Source organism: Oncorhynchus mykiss, chromosome 9 (genome assembly GCF_057628025.1).
Source record: "Oncorhynchus mykiss isolate SJ-2025 chromosome 9, ASM5762802v1, whole genome shotgun sequence".
Lineage (NCBI taxonomy): Eukaryota > Metazoa > Chordata > Actinopteri > Salmoniformes > Salmonidae > Oncorhynchus > Oncorhynchus mykiss.
The window spans coordinates 3,480,492-3,498,325 of NC_143030.1; the positions used below are offsets into that span (position 1 = coordinate 3,480,492).

Consider the following 17,834-nt stretch of genomic DNA (forward strand, 5'->3'; position numbering starts at 1 on the left):
ATGAGTGGTGGAGTAGCCACTATTAACCACTAAATGAGTGGTGGAGTAGTCACTATTAACCACTAAATGAGTGGTGGAGTAGCCACTATTAACCACTAAATGAGTGATGGAGTAGCCACTATTAACCACTAAATGGGTGATGGAGTAGACACTATTAACCACTAAATGAGTGGTGGAGTAGACACTATTAACCACTAAATGAGTGGTGGAGTAGCCACTATTAACCACTAAATGAGTGATGGAGTAGCCACTATTAACCACTAAATGGGTGATGGAGTAGACACTATTAACCACTAAATGAGTGGTGGAGTAGACACTATTAACCACTAAATGAGTGATGGAGTAGTCACTATTAACCACTAAATTAGTGATGGAGTAGTCACTATTAACCACTAAATGAGTGATGGAGTAGTCTCTATTAACCACTAAATGAGTGATGGAGTAGCCACTATTAACCACTATTAACCACTAAATGAGTGGTGGAGTAGCCACTATTAACCACTAAATGAGTGATGGAGTAGCCACTATTAACCACTATTAACCACTAAATGAGTGGTGGAGTAGCCACTATTAACCATTAAATGAGTGATGGAGTAGTCTCTATTAACCACTAAATGAGTGATGGAGTAGCCACTATTAACCACTAAATTAGTGATGGAGTAGCCACTATTAACCACTAAATGAGTGATGGAGTAGCCACTATTAACCACTAAATGAGTGATGGAGTAGTCACTATTAACCACTAAATGAGTGGTGGAGTAGCCACTATTAACCACTATTAACCACTAAATGAGTGATGGAGTAGCCACTATTAACCACTAAATGAGTGATGGAGTAGCCACTATTAACCACTATTAACCACTAAATGAGTGGTGGAGTAGCCACTATTAACCACTATTAACCATTAAATGAGTGATGGAGTAGTCTCTATTAACCACTAAATGAGTGGTGGAGTAGCCACTATTAACCATTAAATGAGTGATGGAGTAGACACTATTAACCACTAAATGAGTGATGGAGTAGCCACTATTAACCACTAAATGAGTGATGGAGTAGCCACTATTAACCACTAAATGATTGATGGAGTAGCCACTATTAACCACTAAATGAGTGATGGAGTAGTCACTATTAACCACTAAATGAGTGGTGGAGTAGTCACTATTAACCACTATTAACCACTAAATGAGTGGTGGAGTAGCCACTATTAACCACTATTAACCACTAAATGAGTGGTGGAGTAGCCACTATTAACCACTAAATGAGTGATGGAGTAGCCACTATTAACCACTAAATGAGTGATGGAGTAGTCACTATTAACCACTAAATGAGTGGTGGAGTAGTCACTATTAACCACTAAATGAGTGGTGGAGTAGCCACTATTAACCACTAAATGAGTGATGGAGTAGCCACTATTAACCACTAAATGAGTGATGGAGTAGTCACTATTAACCACTAAATGAGTGGTGGAGTAGCCACTATTAACCACTATTAACCACTAAATGAGTGGTGGAGTAGCCACTATTAACCACTAAATGAGTGATGGAGTATCCACTATTAACCACTATTAACCACTAAATGAGTGGTGGAGTAGCCACTATTAACCACTATTAACCATTAAATGAGTGATGGAGTAGTCTCTATTAACCACTAAATGAGTGGTGGAGTAGCCACTATTAACCATTAAATGAGTGATGGAGTAGACACTATTAACCACTAAATGAGTGATGGAGTAGCCACTATTAACCACTAAATGAGTGATGGAGTAGTCACTATTAACCACTAAATGAGTGGTGGAGTAGTCACTATTAACCACTATTAACCACTAAATGAGTGGTGGAGTAGCCACTATTAACCACTATTAACCACTAAATGAGTGGTGGAGTAGCCACTATTAACCATTAAATGAGTGATGGAGTAGACACTATTAACCACTAAATGAGTGATGGAGTAGCCACTATTAACCACTAAATGAGTGATGGAGTAGTCACTATTAACCACTAAATGAGTGGTGGAGTAGTCACTATTAACCACTAAATGAGTGGTGGAGTAGCCACTATTAACCACTAAATGAGTGATGGAGTAGCCACTATTAACCACTAAATGAGTGATGGAGTAGTCACTATTAACCACTAAATGAGTGGTGGAGTAGCCACTATTAACCACTATTAACCACTAAATGAGTGGTGGAGTAGCCACTATTAACCACTATTAACCATTAAATGAGTGATGGAGTAGTCTCTATTAACCACTAAATGAGTGGTGGAGTAGCCACTATTAACCATTAAATGAGTGATGGAGTAGACACTATTAACCACTAAATGAGTGATGGAGTAGCCACTATTAACCACTAAATGAGTGATGGAGTAGTCACTATTAACCACTAAATGAGTGGTGGAGTAGTCACTATTAACCACTATTAACCACTAAATGAGTGGTGGAGTAGCCACTATTAACCACTATTAACCACTAAATGAGTGGTGGAGTAGCCACTATTAACCATTAAATGAGTGATGGAGTAGACACTATTAACCACTAAATGAGTGATGGAGTAGCCACTATTAACCACTAAATGAGTGATGGAGTAGTCACTATTAACCACTAAATGAGTGGTGGAGTAGTCACTATTAACCACTAAATGAGTGGTGGAGTAGCCACTATTAACCACTAAATGAGTGATGGAGTAGACACTATTAACCACTAAATGAGTGGTGGAGTAGACACTATTAACCACTAAATGAGTGATGGAGTAGACACTATTAACCACTAAATGAGTGGTGGAGTAGTCACTATTAACCACTAAATGAGTGATGTCAGTGAAACAGTGGGTACCTGTTATAGTGTAGTACTTAGACTGGTTACCACCCGTTATAGTGTAGTAGATAGACTGGGTACCAACTGTTATAGTGTGGTAGTTAGACTGGGTAGAGGTTAGAGGTTGGAGGGAGAGAGGTTGGAGGGAGAGAGGTTGGAGGGAGAGAGGTTGCAGGGAGAGAGGTTGGAGGGGAGAGGGAGAGAGGTTAGAGGGAGAGAGGTTGGAGGGAGAGAGGTTGGAGGGGAGAGTTTGGAGGGGAGAGGTTGGAGGGAGAGAGGTTGGAGGGAGAGAGGTTGGAGGGAGAGAGGTTGGAGGGAGAGAGGTTGGAGGGAGAGAGGTTGGAGGGAGAGAGGTTAGGCGGGAGAGAGGTTAGGCGGGAGAGAGGTTAGGCGGGAGAGAGGTTAGGGGGGAGAGAGGTTAGGAGGGAGAGAGGTTGGAGGGAGAGAGGTTGGAGGGAGAGAGGTTGGAGGGAGAAAGAGAGAGAGAGGGAGAGAGGTTGGAGGGAGAGAGGTTGGAGGGGAGAGTTTGGAGGGAGAGAGGTTAGGGGGGAGAGAGGTTGGAGGGGAGAGGTTGGAGGGGAGAGGTTGGAGGGGAGAGGTTGGAGGGAGAGAGGTTGGAGGGAGAGAGGTTAGGCGGGAGAGAGGTTGGAGGGAGAGAGGTTGGAGGGAGAAAGAGGGAGAGAGGGAGAGAGGTTGAAGGGAGAGAGGTTGGAGGGAGAGAGGTTGGAGGGAGAGAGGTTGGAGGGAGAGAGGTTAGGCGGGAGAGAGGTTAGGCGGGAGAGAGGTTGGGGGGAGAGAGGTTAGGGGGAGAGGTTAGGGGGGAGAGGTTGGAGGGAGAGAGGTTAGGCGGGAGAGAGGTTGGAGGGAGAGAGGTTGGAGGGAGAGAGGTTGGGGGGAGAGAGGTTGGGGGGAGAGAGGTTGGGGGGAGAGAGGTTAGGGGGGAGAGAGGTTAGGGGGGAGAGAGGTTAGGAGGGAGAGAGAGGGAGAGAGGTTAGGAGGGAGAGAGGTTAGGGGGGAGAGAGGTTAGGGGGGAGAGAGAGGGAGGTTATCTAACGACATACGGCTGGCTATGTTCTGTGTCTAAAGGACCGTTCTCCCTGATGTTCAACCAGAACATTAGAAACAGGCGGGACAATGTAGGACACAGCTTTAGTCAAGAGGCTCTGGTCTAATGTAGGACACAGCTTTAGTCAAGAGGCTCTGGTCTAATGTAGGACACAGCTTTAGTCAAGAGGCTCTGGTCTAATGTAGGACACAGCTTTAGTCAAGAGGCTCTGGTCTAATGTAGGACACAGCTTTAGTCAAGAGGCTCTGGTCTAATGTAGGACACAGCTTTAGTCAAGAGGCTCTGGTCTAATGTAGGACACAGCTTTAGTCAAGAGGCTCTGGTCTAATGTAGGACACAGCTTTAGTCAAGAGGCTCTGGTCTAATGTAGGACACAGCTTTAGTCAAGAGGCTCTGGTCTAATGTAGGACACAGCTTTAGTCAAGAGGCTCTGGTCTAATGTAGGACACAGCTTTAGTCAAGAGGCTCTGGTCTAATGTAGGACACAGGGAATAGGAAGGCAAAGTTCCCTGTTTTAAAGATGTGTTCTGTGTTCTAAAGATCTGTTCTGTGTTCTAGGGGTAAGGGGTCAGAGGTGAGGATGGCAGGAGCCTCAGTGAAGGTGGCAGTACGCGTGCGACCTTTCAACTCCCGGGAGACCAGCCGAGATGCCAAGTGTGTTATACAGATGCAGGGCAACTCCACCTGTAAGTAACACACACACACACACCACACACCACAGACACACCACACACACACACACACACACACACACACACAGTCACGATTCCCCCAAGGTGTGCATATGGATTTAAAAGCATATGATTGGTGAAGACTTTGGCTGGAGGGAGTTTTCAACATTGGTAAACCCATGTGAGAAAGTGTGCAAGTGTGCACTCCAGGAGAAGTGTGTGACCCTGGGTTCAGCAGCACTGAACAGTCTGTCTGCTCAACCTTGCTCTGTTTGGCTACTGTCTGCAATTGACTGTGTACAACACACACACTGAGCATTTGCCTAAATCCCACAGTTGATGTCTGGTTGTTCTCCGAGTGATTTGCATAACCATCTAGAGAGAGGGATGGTCAAGTCCAGAATACCCCCCTCTAGAGAGAGATGGTCTAGTCCAGAATACCCCCATCTAGAGAGAGATGGTCAAGTCCAGAATACCCCCCTCTAGAGAGAGATGGTCTAGTCCAGAATACCCCCATGTAGAGAGAGATGGTCTAGTCCAGAATATCCCCCTCTAGAGAGAGATGGTCTAGTCCAGAATACCCCCATCTAGAGAGAGATGGTCTAGTCCAGAATACCCCCCTCTAGAGAGAGATGGTCTAGTCCAGAATACCCCCCTCTAGAGAGAGATGGTCTAGTCCAGAATACCCCCATGTAGAGAGAGATGGTCTAGTCCAGAATACCCCCCTCTAGAGAGAGATGGTGAAGTCCAGATCAAATGAAATCAAGTGTTATTTATTCAGAACATTTCAGACATGGAATGCAACACAATGTGCTTCACAGGAAAAAAACATCAAACAGGCAAAGCCTCAAAACAGGATTAAGATTGAATCCTACTACACTGGCTCCGACGCTCGTTTTATGTGGCAGGGCTTGCAAACTATCACAGACTACAAAGGGAAGCACAGCCGAGAGCTGCCCAGTGACACGAACCTACCAGACAAGCTAAATTACTAATCTGCTGGCTTTATGGCAAGCAACACTGAGACATACATGAGAGCATCAGCTGTCCCGGACGATGGTGTGATCACACTCTCCGTAGCCGATGTGAGTAAGTCCTTTAAACAGGTCAACATACACAAGGCTGTGGGGCCAGACGGATTACCAGGATGTGTGCTCCGTGCATGTGCTGACTAACTGGCAGGTGTCTTCACTGACATTTTCAACATATCCCTGAACCGAGTCTGTAATACCAAAATGTTTCAAGCAGACCACCATAGTCCCTGTGCCCAAGAACACAAAGGCAACCTGCCTAAATGACTACAGTCCCGTAGCACTCACGTTGGTAGCCATGAAGTGCTTTGAAAGGCTGGTAATGGCTCACATCAACACCATTATCCCAGAAACCCTAGACCCACTCGAATTTGCATACCACTCAAACAGATCCACAGATGATGCAATCTCTATTCCACTCCACACTGCCCTTTCCCACCTGGACAAAAGGAACACCTACATGAGAATACTATTCATTGACTACAGCTCAGCGTTCAACACCATAGTTCCCACAAAGCTCATCACTAAGCTAAGGACCCTGGGACTAAACGCCTCCCTCTGTATACTACTCCCTTCACAGAACAGCGCGAACTGGCTCTAACCAGAATAGAAAGAGGAGTGGGAGGCCCCTGTTGCACAACTGAGCAAGAGGGAAAAGTACATTAGAGTGTCTAGTTTGAGAAACAGACGCCTCACAAGTCTTCAACTGGCAGCTTGATTAAATAGTACCTGCAACGTCAACAGTGAAGAGGTGACTCCAGGATGCTGCCCTTCTAGGCAGAGTTCCTCTGTCCAGTCTCAACGTCAACAGTGAAGAGGCGACTCCAGGATGCTGGCCCTTCTAGGCAGAGTTCCTCTGTCCAGTCTCAACGTCAACAGTGAAGAGGTGACTCCAGGATGCTGCCCTTCTAGGCAGAGTTCCTCTATTCAGTCTCAACGTCAACAGTGAAGAGGCGACTCCGGGATGCTGGCCTTCTAGGCAGAGTTCCTCTGTCCAGTCTCAACGTCAACAGTGAAGAGGAGACTCCGGAATGCCGCCCTTCTAGGCAGAGTTCCTCTGTCCACTGTGTTCTTTTGCTCATCTTAATCTTTTATTTTTCTTGGCCAGTCTGAGATATGGCGTTTTCTTGGCAACTCTGCCTAGAAGGACAGCATCCCCAATTTCCATATGAACCCTGAAGATAAAACAGGTCACTGGCTGAAGTTCTGATTTTCTCTATTTTTGCATGTTTTTGATTGTCAATGTTATCAGATCCAACCAAAACACCAAATAAAATATTAGATAGAGGGAACAAAAAAATAAATAAATGTGTACTTATTTATTTAACAAAGTTATGCAACACTTCCCCTGTGTTAAAAAGCCCCCTTACACTCAATAACTGGGGGTGCCACTTCCCCCTTACTCTCAATAACTGGGGGTGCCACTTTCCCCTTACTCTCAATAACTGGGGGTGCCACTTTCCCCTTACTCTCAATAACTGGGGGTGCCACTTTCCCCTTACTCTCAATAACTGGGGGTGCCACTTTCCCCTTACTCTCAATAACTGGGGGTGCCACTTTCCCCTTACACTCAATAACTGGGGGTGCCATCTTTAGATGCAATGACTCCAACCAAACACTTCCTGTAGTTGTTGATCAGTCTCTCACATCACGGTGGAGGAATTTCACTCCCCTTCTCTCTGTAGGGTACACTCCTCCACTCTTCTCTCTGTAGGGTACACTCCTCCACTCCCCTTCTCTCTGTAGGGTACACTCCTCCACTCTTCTCTCTGTAGGGTACACTCCTCCACTCCCCTTCTCTCTGTAGGGTACACTCCTCCACTCCTCTTCTCTCTGTAGGGTACACTCCTCCACTCCTCTTCTCTCTGTAGGGTACACTCCTCCACTCTTCTCTCTGTAGGGTACACTCCTCCACTCCTCTTATCTCTGTAGGGTACACTCCTCCACTCCTCTTCTCTCTGTAGGGTACACTCCTCCACTCCTCTTCTCTCTGTAGGGTACACTCCTCTTCTCTCTGTAGGGTACACTCCTCCACTCTTCTCTCTGTAGGGTACACTCCTCCACTCTTCTCTCTGTAGGGTACACTCCTCCACTCCCCTTCTCTCTGTAGGGTACACTCCTCCACTCCCCTTCTCTCTGTAGGGTACACTCCTCCACTCCTCTTCTCTCTGTAGGGTGCTCTCTCCCCGTCATGGTGATTGTATAAAATCTCCAACAGGTTACATAACGCGTGTGTGTGTTCAGGGTGAGGCTGAGTGTGTGTGTCTGAGTGTGTGTGTTCAGGGTGGGGCTGAGTGAGTCAGGCTCTCTGTGTTGCATCAGACTGCCAGAGATCAAAGCAAAGCACCCCTCTCTGAGCCTATAAATAAACCCTGGCTGTGTGTGTGTCTGAGTGTGTGTGTGTGTGTGTGTGTCTGAGTGTGTGTGTGTGTGTGTGTCTGAGTGTGTGTTTGTGTGTGACTGAGTGTGTGTTTGTGTGTGTCTGAGTGTGTGTTTGTGTGTGTGTCTGAGTGTGTATCTGAGTGTGTGTCTGAGTGTGTGTCTGAGTGTGTGTCTGAGTGTGTGTCTGAGTGTGTGTGTGTCTGAGTGTGTGTGTGTGTCTTGAGTGTGTGTGTGTGTGTTGAGTGTGTGTGTGTGTGTCTTGAGTGTCTGAGTGTGTGTCTGAGTGTGTGTGTCTGAGTGTGTGTTTGTGTGTGTTTGTGTGTGTGTCTGAGTGTGTATCTGAGTGTGTATCTGAGTGTGTGTCTGAGTGTGTGTCTTGAGTGTGTCTTGAGTGTGTGTGTGTGTGTCTGAGTGTGTGTCTGAGTGTGTGTGTGTGTGTCTGAGTGTGTGTGAGTGTGTCTGGGTGTGTGTGTCTGAGTGTGTGTGTCTGAGTGTGTGTGTGTGTCTGAGTGAGTGAGTGTGTGTGTGTGTGTGTCTGAGTGTGTGTGTCTGAGTGTGTGTGTCTGCGTGTGTGTGTGTGTGTGTCTGCGTGTGTGTGTGTGTGTGTGTCTGAGTGAGTGTGTGTGTGTGTGTCTGAGTGTGTGTGTGTGTGTGTGTCTGCATGTGTCTGTGAGTGTGTGTGTGTGTGTCTGAGAGTGTGTCTGCGTGTGTGTGTGTGTGTGTGTCTGAGTGTGTGTGTGTGTATGTGTGTGTGTGTGTGTGTCTGTGTGTGTGTCTGTGTGTGTGTGTGTGTCTGAGTGTGTGTGTGTGTGTATGTGTGTCTGAGAGTGTGTGTGTCTGAGAGTGTGTGTGTCTGCGTGTGTGTGTGTGTGTGTGTGTCTACATGTGTGTGTGTGTGTGTGTGTGTCTGCATGTGTGTGTGTCTGAGTTTGTGTGTGTCTGAGTTTGTGTGTGTGTGTCTGAGTGTGTGTGTGTGTGTGTATGTGTGTGTCTGAGTGTGTGTGTCTGAGTGTCATATGCATCCCATGGAACAGGCCTCAGCAGCAATCCCAGAATTCCTGTGCCAGTCATGTGACCCTAGAGTCTGTTATTTTTGCACATTCAGTTCGAAGGGGGTTATGGTTTATGTTGAGGTTAGGGTCTGAGCGAGGGGGTTAGAGGGTGTGTGTTGAGGTTAGGGTCTGAGCTAGGGGGTTAGAGGGTGTGTGTTGAGGTTAGGGTCTGAGCGAGGGGGTTAGAGGGTGTGTGTTGAGGTTAGGGTCTGAGCGAGGGGGTTAGAGGGTGTGTGTTGAGGTTAGGGTCTGAGCTAGGGGGTTAGAGGGTGTGTGTTGAGGTTAGGGTCTGAGCGAGGGGGTTAGAGGGTGTGTGTTGAGGTTAGGGTCTGAGCTAGGGGGTTAGAGGGTGTGTGTTGAGGTTAGGGTCTGAGCGAGGGGGTTAGAGGGTGTGTGTTGAGGTTAGGGTCTGAGCTAGGGGGTTAGAGGGTGTGTGTTGAGGTTAGGGTCTGAGCGAGGGGGTTAGAGGGTGTGTGTTGAGGTTAGGGTCTGAGCTAGGGGGTTAGAGGGTGTGTGTTGAGGTTAGGGTCTGAGCTAGGGGATTAGAGGGTGTGTGTTGAGGTTAGGGTCTGAGCTAGGGGGTTAGAGGGTGTGTGTTGAGGTTAGGGTCTGAGCTAGGGGGTTAGAGGGTGTGTGTTGAGGTTAGGGTCTGAGCTAGGGGGTTAGAGAGTGTGTGTTGAGGTTAGGGTCTGAGCTAGGGGGTTATGGTTTATGTTGAGGTTAGGGTCTGAGCTAGGGGGTTAGAGGGTGTGTGTTGAGGTTAGAGTCTGAGCTAGGGGGTTACAGGGTGTGTGTTGAGGTTAGGGTCTGAGCTAGGGGGTTAGAGGGTGTGTGTTGAGGTTAGGGTCTGAGCTAGGGGGTTAGATGGTGTGTGTTGAGGTTAGGGTCTGAGCTAGGGGGTTAGAGGGTGTGTGTTGAGGTTAGGGTCTGAGCTAGGGGGTTATGGTTTATGTTGAGGTTAGGGTCTGAGCTAGGGGGTTAGAGGGTGTGTGTTGAGGTTAGGGTCTGAGCTAGGGGGTTATGGTTTATGTTGAGGTTAGGGTCTGAGCTAGGGGGTTAGAGGGTGTGTGTTGAGGTTAGGGTCTGAGCTAGGGGGTTAGAGGGTGTGTGTTGAGGTTAGGGTCTGAGCTAGGGGGTTAGAGGGTGTGTGTTGAGGTTAGGGTCTGAGCTAGGGGGTTAGAGGGTGTGTGTTGAGGTCAGGGTCTGAGCTAGGGGGTTAGAGGGTGTGTGTTGAGGTTAGGGTCTGAGCTAGGGGGTTAGAGGGTGTGTGTTGAGGTTAGGGTCTGAGCTAGGTGTTTGTTCAGGAAACACAACCCTAACCCCCAGGCCTTTATCAACACTGTGTGTGTCTCTGTCTGTACTACTGTGTGTGTGTACTAACGCCTGCCTGTCCTCTTCAGGCATCTCCAACCCCAAACAGCCCAAGAATGAAGGCAAGAGTTTCACCTTCGACTACTCTTACTGGTCACACACTACGGTGAGATTCTCTCTCTCGGTGAGCCCAAGGACCCACAGTTTCTCTCTTCTTCATAGTAAATCTGGTAACTGTGTGTCCATGTTGTGTCCTGTCTCCCCAGGCGGAGGATGAGAGATTTGCCTCCCAGAGACAAGTCTATAAGGACATCGGAGAGGAGATGCTGCTTCATGCTTTTGAAGGATACAATGTCTGTATCTTCGCCTACGGACAGACCGGTTGGTTCACCCATCTAGCTATACCGTAGATACTATACCGTAGATACTATACCGTAGATACTATACCGTAGATACTATACCGTAGATACTACTCATGATATATTGAATGTTGTTCTGCTGTTTGTTATGTTTCCAGGAGCGGGGAAGAGTTACACCATGATGGGAAGACAGGAAGAGGGACAGGAGGGGATCATTCCCCAGGTAACTGACCCCTGACCTCTGACACAGTCATGTTCATTTAAACAGCTAAACTGAACTGAATTTAACACTTTTATTGTAAATGATTTATATTGTTATATTTGTCTCCCATCCCCCTCTCTCTTTGTCTCTCTCTCCCCATCCCCCTCTCTCTTTGTCTCTCTCTCCCCATCCCCCTCTCTCTTTGTCTCTCTCTCCCCATCCCCCTCTCTCTTTGTCTCTCTCTCCCCATCCCCCTCTCTCTTTGTCTCTCTCTCCCCATCCCCCTCTCTCTTTGTCTCTCTCTCCCCATCCCCCTCTCTCTTTGTCTCTCTCCTCCCCATCCCCCTCTCTCTTTGTCTCTCTCTCCCCATCCCCCTCTCTCTCTGTCTCTCTCTCCCTCTCCCCATCCCTCTCTCTCTGTCTCTCTCCCATCCTGCTCTCTTCATCTCTCTCCCCATCACCTCTCTCTCTCTCTCTCCATCTCTCTCCCCATCCCCCCCTCTCTCTCTCTCTCTCTCTCTCTCTCTCCCCACCCCCTCTCTCTCTCCATCTCTCCCCACCCCGCTCTCTCTCTCCCCACCCCCTCTCTCTCTCCATCTCTCTCCCCATCCCCCCCTCTCTCTCTCTCTCTCTCTCTCTCTCTCTCTCTCCATCTCTCTCCCCATCCCCCTCTCTCTCTCTCTCTCTCCATCTCTCTCCCCATCCCCCTCTCTCTCTCTCTCCATCTCTCTCCCAATCCCACTCTCTCTCCATCTCTCTCCCCACCCCCCTTCTCTCTCTCTCGCTCTCTCTCTCTCTCTCTCTCTCTCCCCATCCCCCTCTCTCTCTGTCTCTCTCTCTCCATCTCCCTCCCCACCCCCCCCCCTCTCTCTCTCCATCTCTCTCCCTACCCGCTCTCTCACCATCTCTCTCCCTACCCGCTCTCTCTCCATCTCTCTCCCCACCCCCCTCTCTCTCTCTCCATCTCTCTCCCTACCCCCTCTCTCTCTCCATCTCTCTCCCTACCCGCTCTCTCTCTTCATCTCTCTCTCCCCATTCCCCTCTCTCTCTCGATCTCTCTCCCCATCCCCTCTCTCTCTCCATCTCTCTCCCCACCCCCTCTCTCCATCTCCCTCCCCCCCTCTCTCTCTCCATCACTCTCCCCATCCCCCCCTCTCTCTCCATCTCTCTCCCCACCCCCCTCTCTCTCTCCATCTCTCTCCCCACCCCCCTCTCTTCATCGCCCTCCCCACCCCTCTCTCTCTCTCCATCTCCCTTCCCATCCCGCTCTCTCCATATCCCCCCTCCCCACCCCTCTCTCTCTCTCCATCTCTCTCCCCACCCCTCTCTCTCTCTCCATCTCCCTCCCCACCCCTCTCTCTCCATATCCCTCCCTCCCCACCCCTCTCTCTCTCTCCATCTCCCTCCCCACCCCTCTCTCTCTCTCTCTCCATCTCCCTCCCCACCCCCCCTCTCTCTTCATCTCCCTCCCCACCCCCCTCTCTCTCTCCATCTCCCTCCCCACCCCTCTCTCTCTCTCTCCATCTCCCTCCACACCCCTCTCTCTCTCTCTCCATCTCCCTCCCCACCCCCCCTCTCTCTTCATCTCCCTCCCACCCCCCTCTCTCTCCATCTCCCTCCCCATCCCGCTCTCTCTCTCCATATCCCTCCCTCCCCATATCGCTCTCTCTCTCCATATCCCTCCCTCCCCACCCCTCTCTCTCTCTCCATCTCCCTCCCCACCCCTCTCTCTCTCTCTACATCTCCCTCCCCACCCCCCCCTCTCTCTTCATCTCCCTCCCCACCCCTCTCTCTCTCTCCATCTCCCTCCCCACCCCTCTCTCTTCATCTCCCTCCCCACCCCTCTCTCTCTTCATCTCCCTCCCCACCCCTCTCTCTCTCCATCTCCCACCCCACCCCTCTCTCCCTCTCTCTCTCCATCTCCCACCCCACCCCCCTCTCTCTTCATCTCCCTCCCCACCCCTCTCTCTCTCTCTCCATCTCCCTCCCCACCCCTCTCTCTCTCCATCTCCCTCCCCACCCCTCTCTCTCTCTCTCTCTCTCCATCTCCCTCCCCACCCCCCCTCTCTCTTCATCTCCCTCCCCCACCCCTCTCTCTCTCTCTACATCTCCCTCCCCACCCCCCCTCTCTCTTCATCTCCCTCCCCACCCCTCTCTCTCTCTCTCCATCTCCCTCCCCACCCTCTCTCTCTCCATCTCCCTCCCCACCCCTCTCTCTCTCTCCATCTCCCTCCCCACCCCTCTCTCTCTCTCCATCTCCCTCCCCACCCCTCTCTCTCTCTCCATCTCTCTCCCCACCCCTCTCTCTCTCTCCATCTCCCTCCCCACCCCTCTCTCTCTCCATATCCCTCCCTCCCCACCCCTCTCTCTCTCTCCATCTCCCTCCCCACCCCTCTCTCTCTCTCTCTCCATCTCCCTCCCCACCCCCCCTCTCTCTTCATCTCCCTCCCCACCCCCCTCTCTCTCTCCATCTCCCTCCCCACCCCTCTCTCTCTCTCTCCATCTCCCTCCACACCCCTCTCTCTCTCTCTCCATCTCCCTCCCCACCCCCCCTCTCTCTTCATCTCCCTCCCCACCCCCCTCTCTCTCTCCATCTCCCTCCCCATCCCGCTCTCTCTCTCCATATCCCTCCCTCCCCATATCGCTCTCTCTCTCCATATCCCTCCCTCCCCACCCCTCTCTCTCTCTCCATCTCCCTCCCCACCCCTCTCTCTCTCTCTACATCTCCCTCCCCACCCCCCCTCTCTCTTCATCTCCCTCCCCACCCCTCTCTCTCTCTCCATCTCCCTCCCCACCCCTCTCTCTTCATCTCCCTCCCCACCCCTCTCTCTCTTCATCTCCCTCCCCACCCCTCTCTCTCTCCATCTCCCTCCCCACCCCTCTCTCTCTCTCTCTCTCCATCTCCCTCCCCACCCCCCCTCTCTCTTCATCTCCCTCCCCACCCCTCTCTCTCTCTCTCCATCTCCCTCCCCACCCCTCTCTCTCTCCATCTCCCTCCCCACCCCTCTCTCTTTCTCTCTCTCTCCATCTCCCTCCCCACCCCCCCTCTCTCTTCATCTCCCTCCCCACCCCTCTCTCTCTCTCTACATCTCCCTCCCCACCCCCCCTCTCTCTTCATCTCCCTCCCCACCCCTCTCTCTCTCTCTCCATCTCCCTCCCCACCCTCTCTCTCTCCATCTCCCTCCCCACCCCTCTCTCTCTCTCCATCTCCCTCCCCACCCCTCTCTCTCTCTCCATCTCCCTCCCCACCCCTCTCTCTCTCTCGATATCCCTTCCTCCCCACCCCTCTCTCTCTCTCTCCATCTCCCTCCCCACCCCCTCTCTCATCTCCCAACCCCCTCTCTCTCTCCATCTCCCTCCCCACCCCTCTCTCTCTCTCTCCATCTCCCTCCCCACCCCCCCTCTCTCTTCATCTCCCTCCCCACCCCTCTCTCTCTCTCTCCATCTCCCTCCCCATCCCGCTCTCTCTCCAGCTGTGTGAGGATTTGTTTAAGAGGACAGTTGGAAACACAGATCCTGATCTCTCCTTCTCAGTGGAGGTATGTGGAGCCACACACACTTCTAGACTCCCTTCCTTCCTTCCTTTCCTTGACCCTTTAGTGACTTTCACTTCCACACTTCTAGACTCCCTTCTTTCCTTCCTTCCTTTACTTGGCCCTTTAGTGACCTTCACTTCTACCCTTCCACCCTTCATTAGTCTGTTCTCTATTACAGGTGTCCTACATGGAGATCTACTGTGAGAGGGTGCGTGACCTGTTGAACCCTAAGTCGAAGGGTACACTCCGTGTTAGGGAGCACCCTATAATGGGACCGTACGTTGAAGATCTGTCTAAACTGGCTGTGACCGGATACAATGACATTCAGGACCTAATGGACTGTGGAAACAAAGCTAGGTGAGGGAACGTGATGGGGGACAGGACATGGTGTGTAGGGAACGGTGTGGGGGTGGGGGACAGGACATGGTGTGTAGGGAACGGGGTGGGGGTGGGGGACAGGACATGGTGTGTAGGGAACGGGGTGGGGGACAGAACATGGTGTGTAGGGAACGGTGTGGGGGTGGGGGACAGGACATGGTGTGTAGGGAACGGGGTGGGGGACAGGACATGGTGTGTAGGGAACGGTGTGGGGGTGGGGGACAGGACATGGTGTGTAGGGAACGGGCTGTGGGACAGGACATGGTGTGTAGGGAACGGGGTGGGGGACAGGACATGGTGTGTAGGGAACGGGGTGGGGTACAGGACATGGTGTGTAGGGAACGGGGTGGGGTACAGGACATGGTGTGTAGGGAACGGGCTGCGGGACAGGACATGGTGTGTAGGGAACGGGGTGGGGGACAGGACATGGTGTGTAGGGAACGGGCTGTAGGACAGGACATGGTGTGTAGGGAACGGGGTGGGGGACAGGACATGGTGTGTAGGGAACGGGGTGGGGGACAGGACATGGTGTGTAGGGAACGGTGTGGGGGACATGACATGGTGTGTAGGGAATGGGCTGTAGGACAGGACATGGTGTGTAGGGAACGGGGTGGGGGACAGGACATGGTGTGTAGGGAACGGGGTGGGGGACAGGACATGGTGTGTAGGGAACGGGGTATAGGACAGGACATGGTGTGTAGGGAACGGGGTAGAGGACAGGACATGGTGTGTAGGGAACGGGGTGGGGGACAAGACATGGTGTGTAGGGAACAGGGTGGGGGTGGGGGACAGGACATGGTGTGTAGGGAACGGGCTGTAGGACAGGACATGGTGTGTAGGGAACGGGGTGTGGGACAGGACATGGTGTGTAGGGAACGGTGTGGGGGTGGGGGACAGGACATGGTGTGTAGGGAACGGGCTGTGGGACAGGACATGGTGTGTAGGGAACGGGGTGGGGGACAGGACATGGTGTGTAGGGAACGGGCTGTGGGACAGGACATGGTGTGTAGGGAACGGGGTGGGGGACAGGACATGGTGTGTAGGGAACGGGCTGTAGGACAGGACATGGTGTGTAGGGAACGGGGTGTGGGACAGGACATGGTGTGTAGGGAACGGTGTGGGGGTGGGGACAGAACATGGTGTGTAGGGAACGTGGTGGGGGACAGGACATGGTGTGTAGGGAACGGGGTGGGGACAGGACACGGTGTGTAGGGAACGGTGTGGGGGTGGGGGACAGGACATGGTGTGTAGGGAACGGGCTGTGGGACAGGACATGGTGTGTAGGGAACGGGGTGGGGGACAGGACATGGTGTGTAGGGAACGGGCTGTGGGACAGGACATGGTGTGTAGGGAACGGGGTGGGGGACAGGACATGGTGTGTAGGGAACGGGCTGTAGGACAGGACATGGTGTGTAGGGAACGGGGTGGGGGACAGGACATGGTGTTTAGGGAACGGGGTGGGGGACAGGACATGGTGTGTAGGGAACGGTGTGGGGGACATGACATGGTGTGTAGGGAACGGGCTGTAGGACAGGACATGGTGTGTAGGGAACGGGGTGGGGGACAGGACATGGTGTGTAGGGAACGGGGTAGAGGACAGGACATGGTGTGTAGGGAACGGTGTGGGGGACAGGACATGGTGTGTAGGGAACGGGGTGGGGGTGGGGGACAGGACATGGTGTGTAGGGAACGGGGTGAGGGTGGGGGACAGGACATGGTGTGTAGGGAACGGGGTGGGGGACAGGACATGGTGTGTAGAGAACGGGGTGGAGGACAGGACATGGTGTGTAGGGAACGGGCTGTAGGACAGGACATGGTGTGTAGGGACCGGGGTGTAGGACAGGACATGGTGTGTAGGGAACGGGGTGGAGGACAGGACATGGTGTGTAGGGAACGGGGTGGGGGACAGGAAAGGTGTGTAGGGAACGGGGTGGGGGACAGGACATGGTGTGTAGGGAACGGGGTGGGGGACAGGACATGATGTGTAGGGAACGGTGTGGGGGACAGGACATGGTGTGTAGGGAACGGTGTGGGGGTGAGGGACAGGACATGGTGTGTAGGGAGCGGGGTGGGGGACAGGACATGGTGTGTAGGGAACGGGGTAGAGGACAGGACATGGTGTGTAGGGAACGGTGTGGGGGACAGGACATGGTGTGTAGGGAACGGGGTGGGGGTGGGGGACAGGACATGGTGTGTAGGGAACGGGGTAGAGGACAGGACATGGTGTGTAGGGAACGGTGTGGGGGACAGGACATGGTGTGTAGGGAACGGGGTGGGGGTGGGGGACAGGACATGGTGTGTAGGGAACGGGGTGAGGGTGGGGGACAGGACATGGTGTGTAGGGAACGGGGTGGGGGACAGGACATGGTGTGTAGAAAACGGGGTGGAGGACAGGACATGGTGTGTAGAGAACGGGCTGTAGGACAGGACATGGTGTGTAGGGAACGGGGTGGGGGACAGGACATGGTGTGTAGGGAATGGGGTGGGGGTGGGGGACAGGACATGGTGTGTAGGGAACGGTGTGGGGGACTGGACATGGTGTGTAGAGAACGGGGTGGGGGTGGGGGACAGGACATGGTGTGTAGGGAACGGTGTGGGGGACAGGACATGGTGTGTAGAGACCGGGGTGGGGGTGGGGGACAGGACATGGTGTGTAGGGAACGGGGTGGGGGACAGGACATGGTGTGTAGGGAACGGGGTGGGGGACAGGACATGGTTTGTAGAGAACGGGGTGGGGGACAGGACATGGTGTGTAGGGAACGGGCTGTAGGACAGGACATTGTGTGTAGGGAACGGGGTGTGGGACAGGACATGGTGTGTAGGGAACGGGGTGGGGGACAGGACATGGCGTGTAGGGAACGGGGTGGGGGTGGGGGACAGGACATGGTGTGTAGGGAACGGGGTGGGGGACAGGACATGATGAGTAGGGAACGGGCTGTAGGACAGGACATGGTTTGTAGAGAACTGGGTGGAGGACAGGACATGGTGTAAAGGGAACGGGGTGTAGGACAGGACATGGTGTGTAGTGAACGGGG

General features: G+C 52.3%; 1 protein-coding gene across 1 annotated transcript in view; it reads left to right on the forward strand.

The window, feature by feature from the left end:
- The window catches only part of kif1ca (kinesin family member 1C, a), a 109,019-nt gene that overhangs the window by 24,846 nt on the left and 66,339 nt on the right, over positions 1-17,834 (forward strand). The window contains exons 2-7 of the mRNA XM_090183304.1: positions 4,436-4,563; positions 10,414-10,490; positions 10,591-10,705; positions 10,842-10,906; positions 14,359-14,424; positions 14,600-14,778. Coding sequence (XP_090039430.1) covers positions 4,458-4,563; positions 10,414-10,490; positions 10,591-10,705; positions 10,842-10,906; positions 14,359-14,424; positions 14,600-14,778 — 608 coding nt within the window. The 5' untranslated portion in view covers positions 4,436-4,457. The remainder of the gene's footprint in view (positions 1-4,435; positions 4,564-10,413; positions 10,491-10,590; positions 10,706-10,841; positions 10,907-14,358; positions 14,425-14,599; positions 14,779-17,834) is intronic.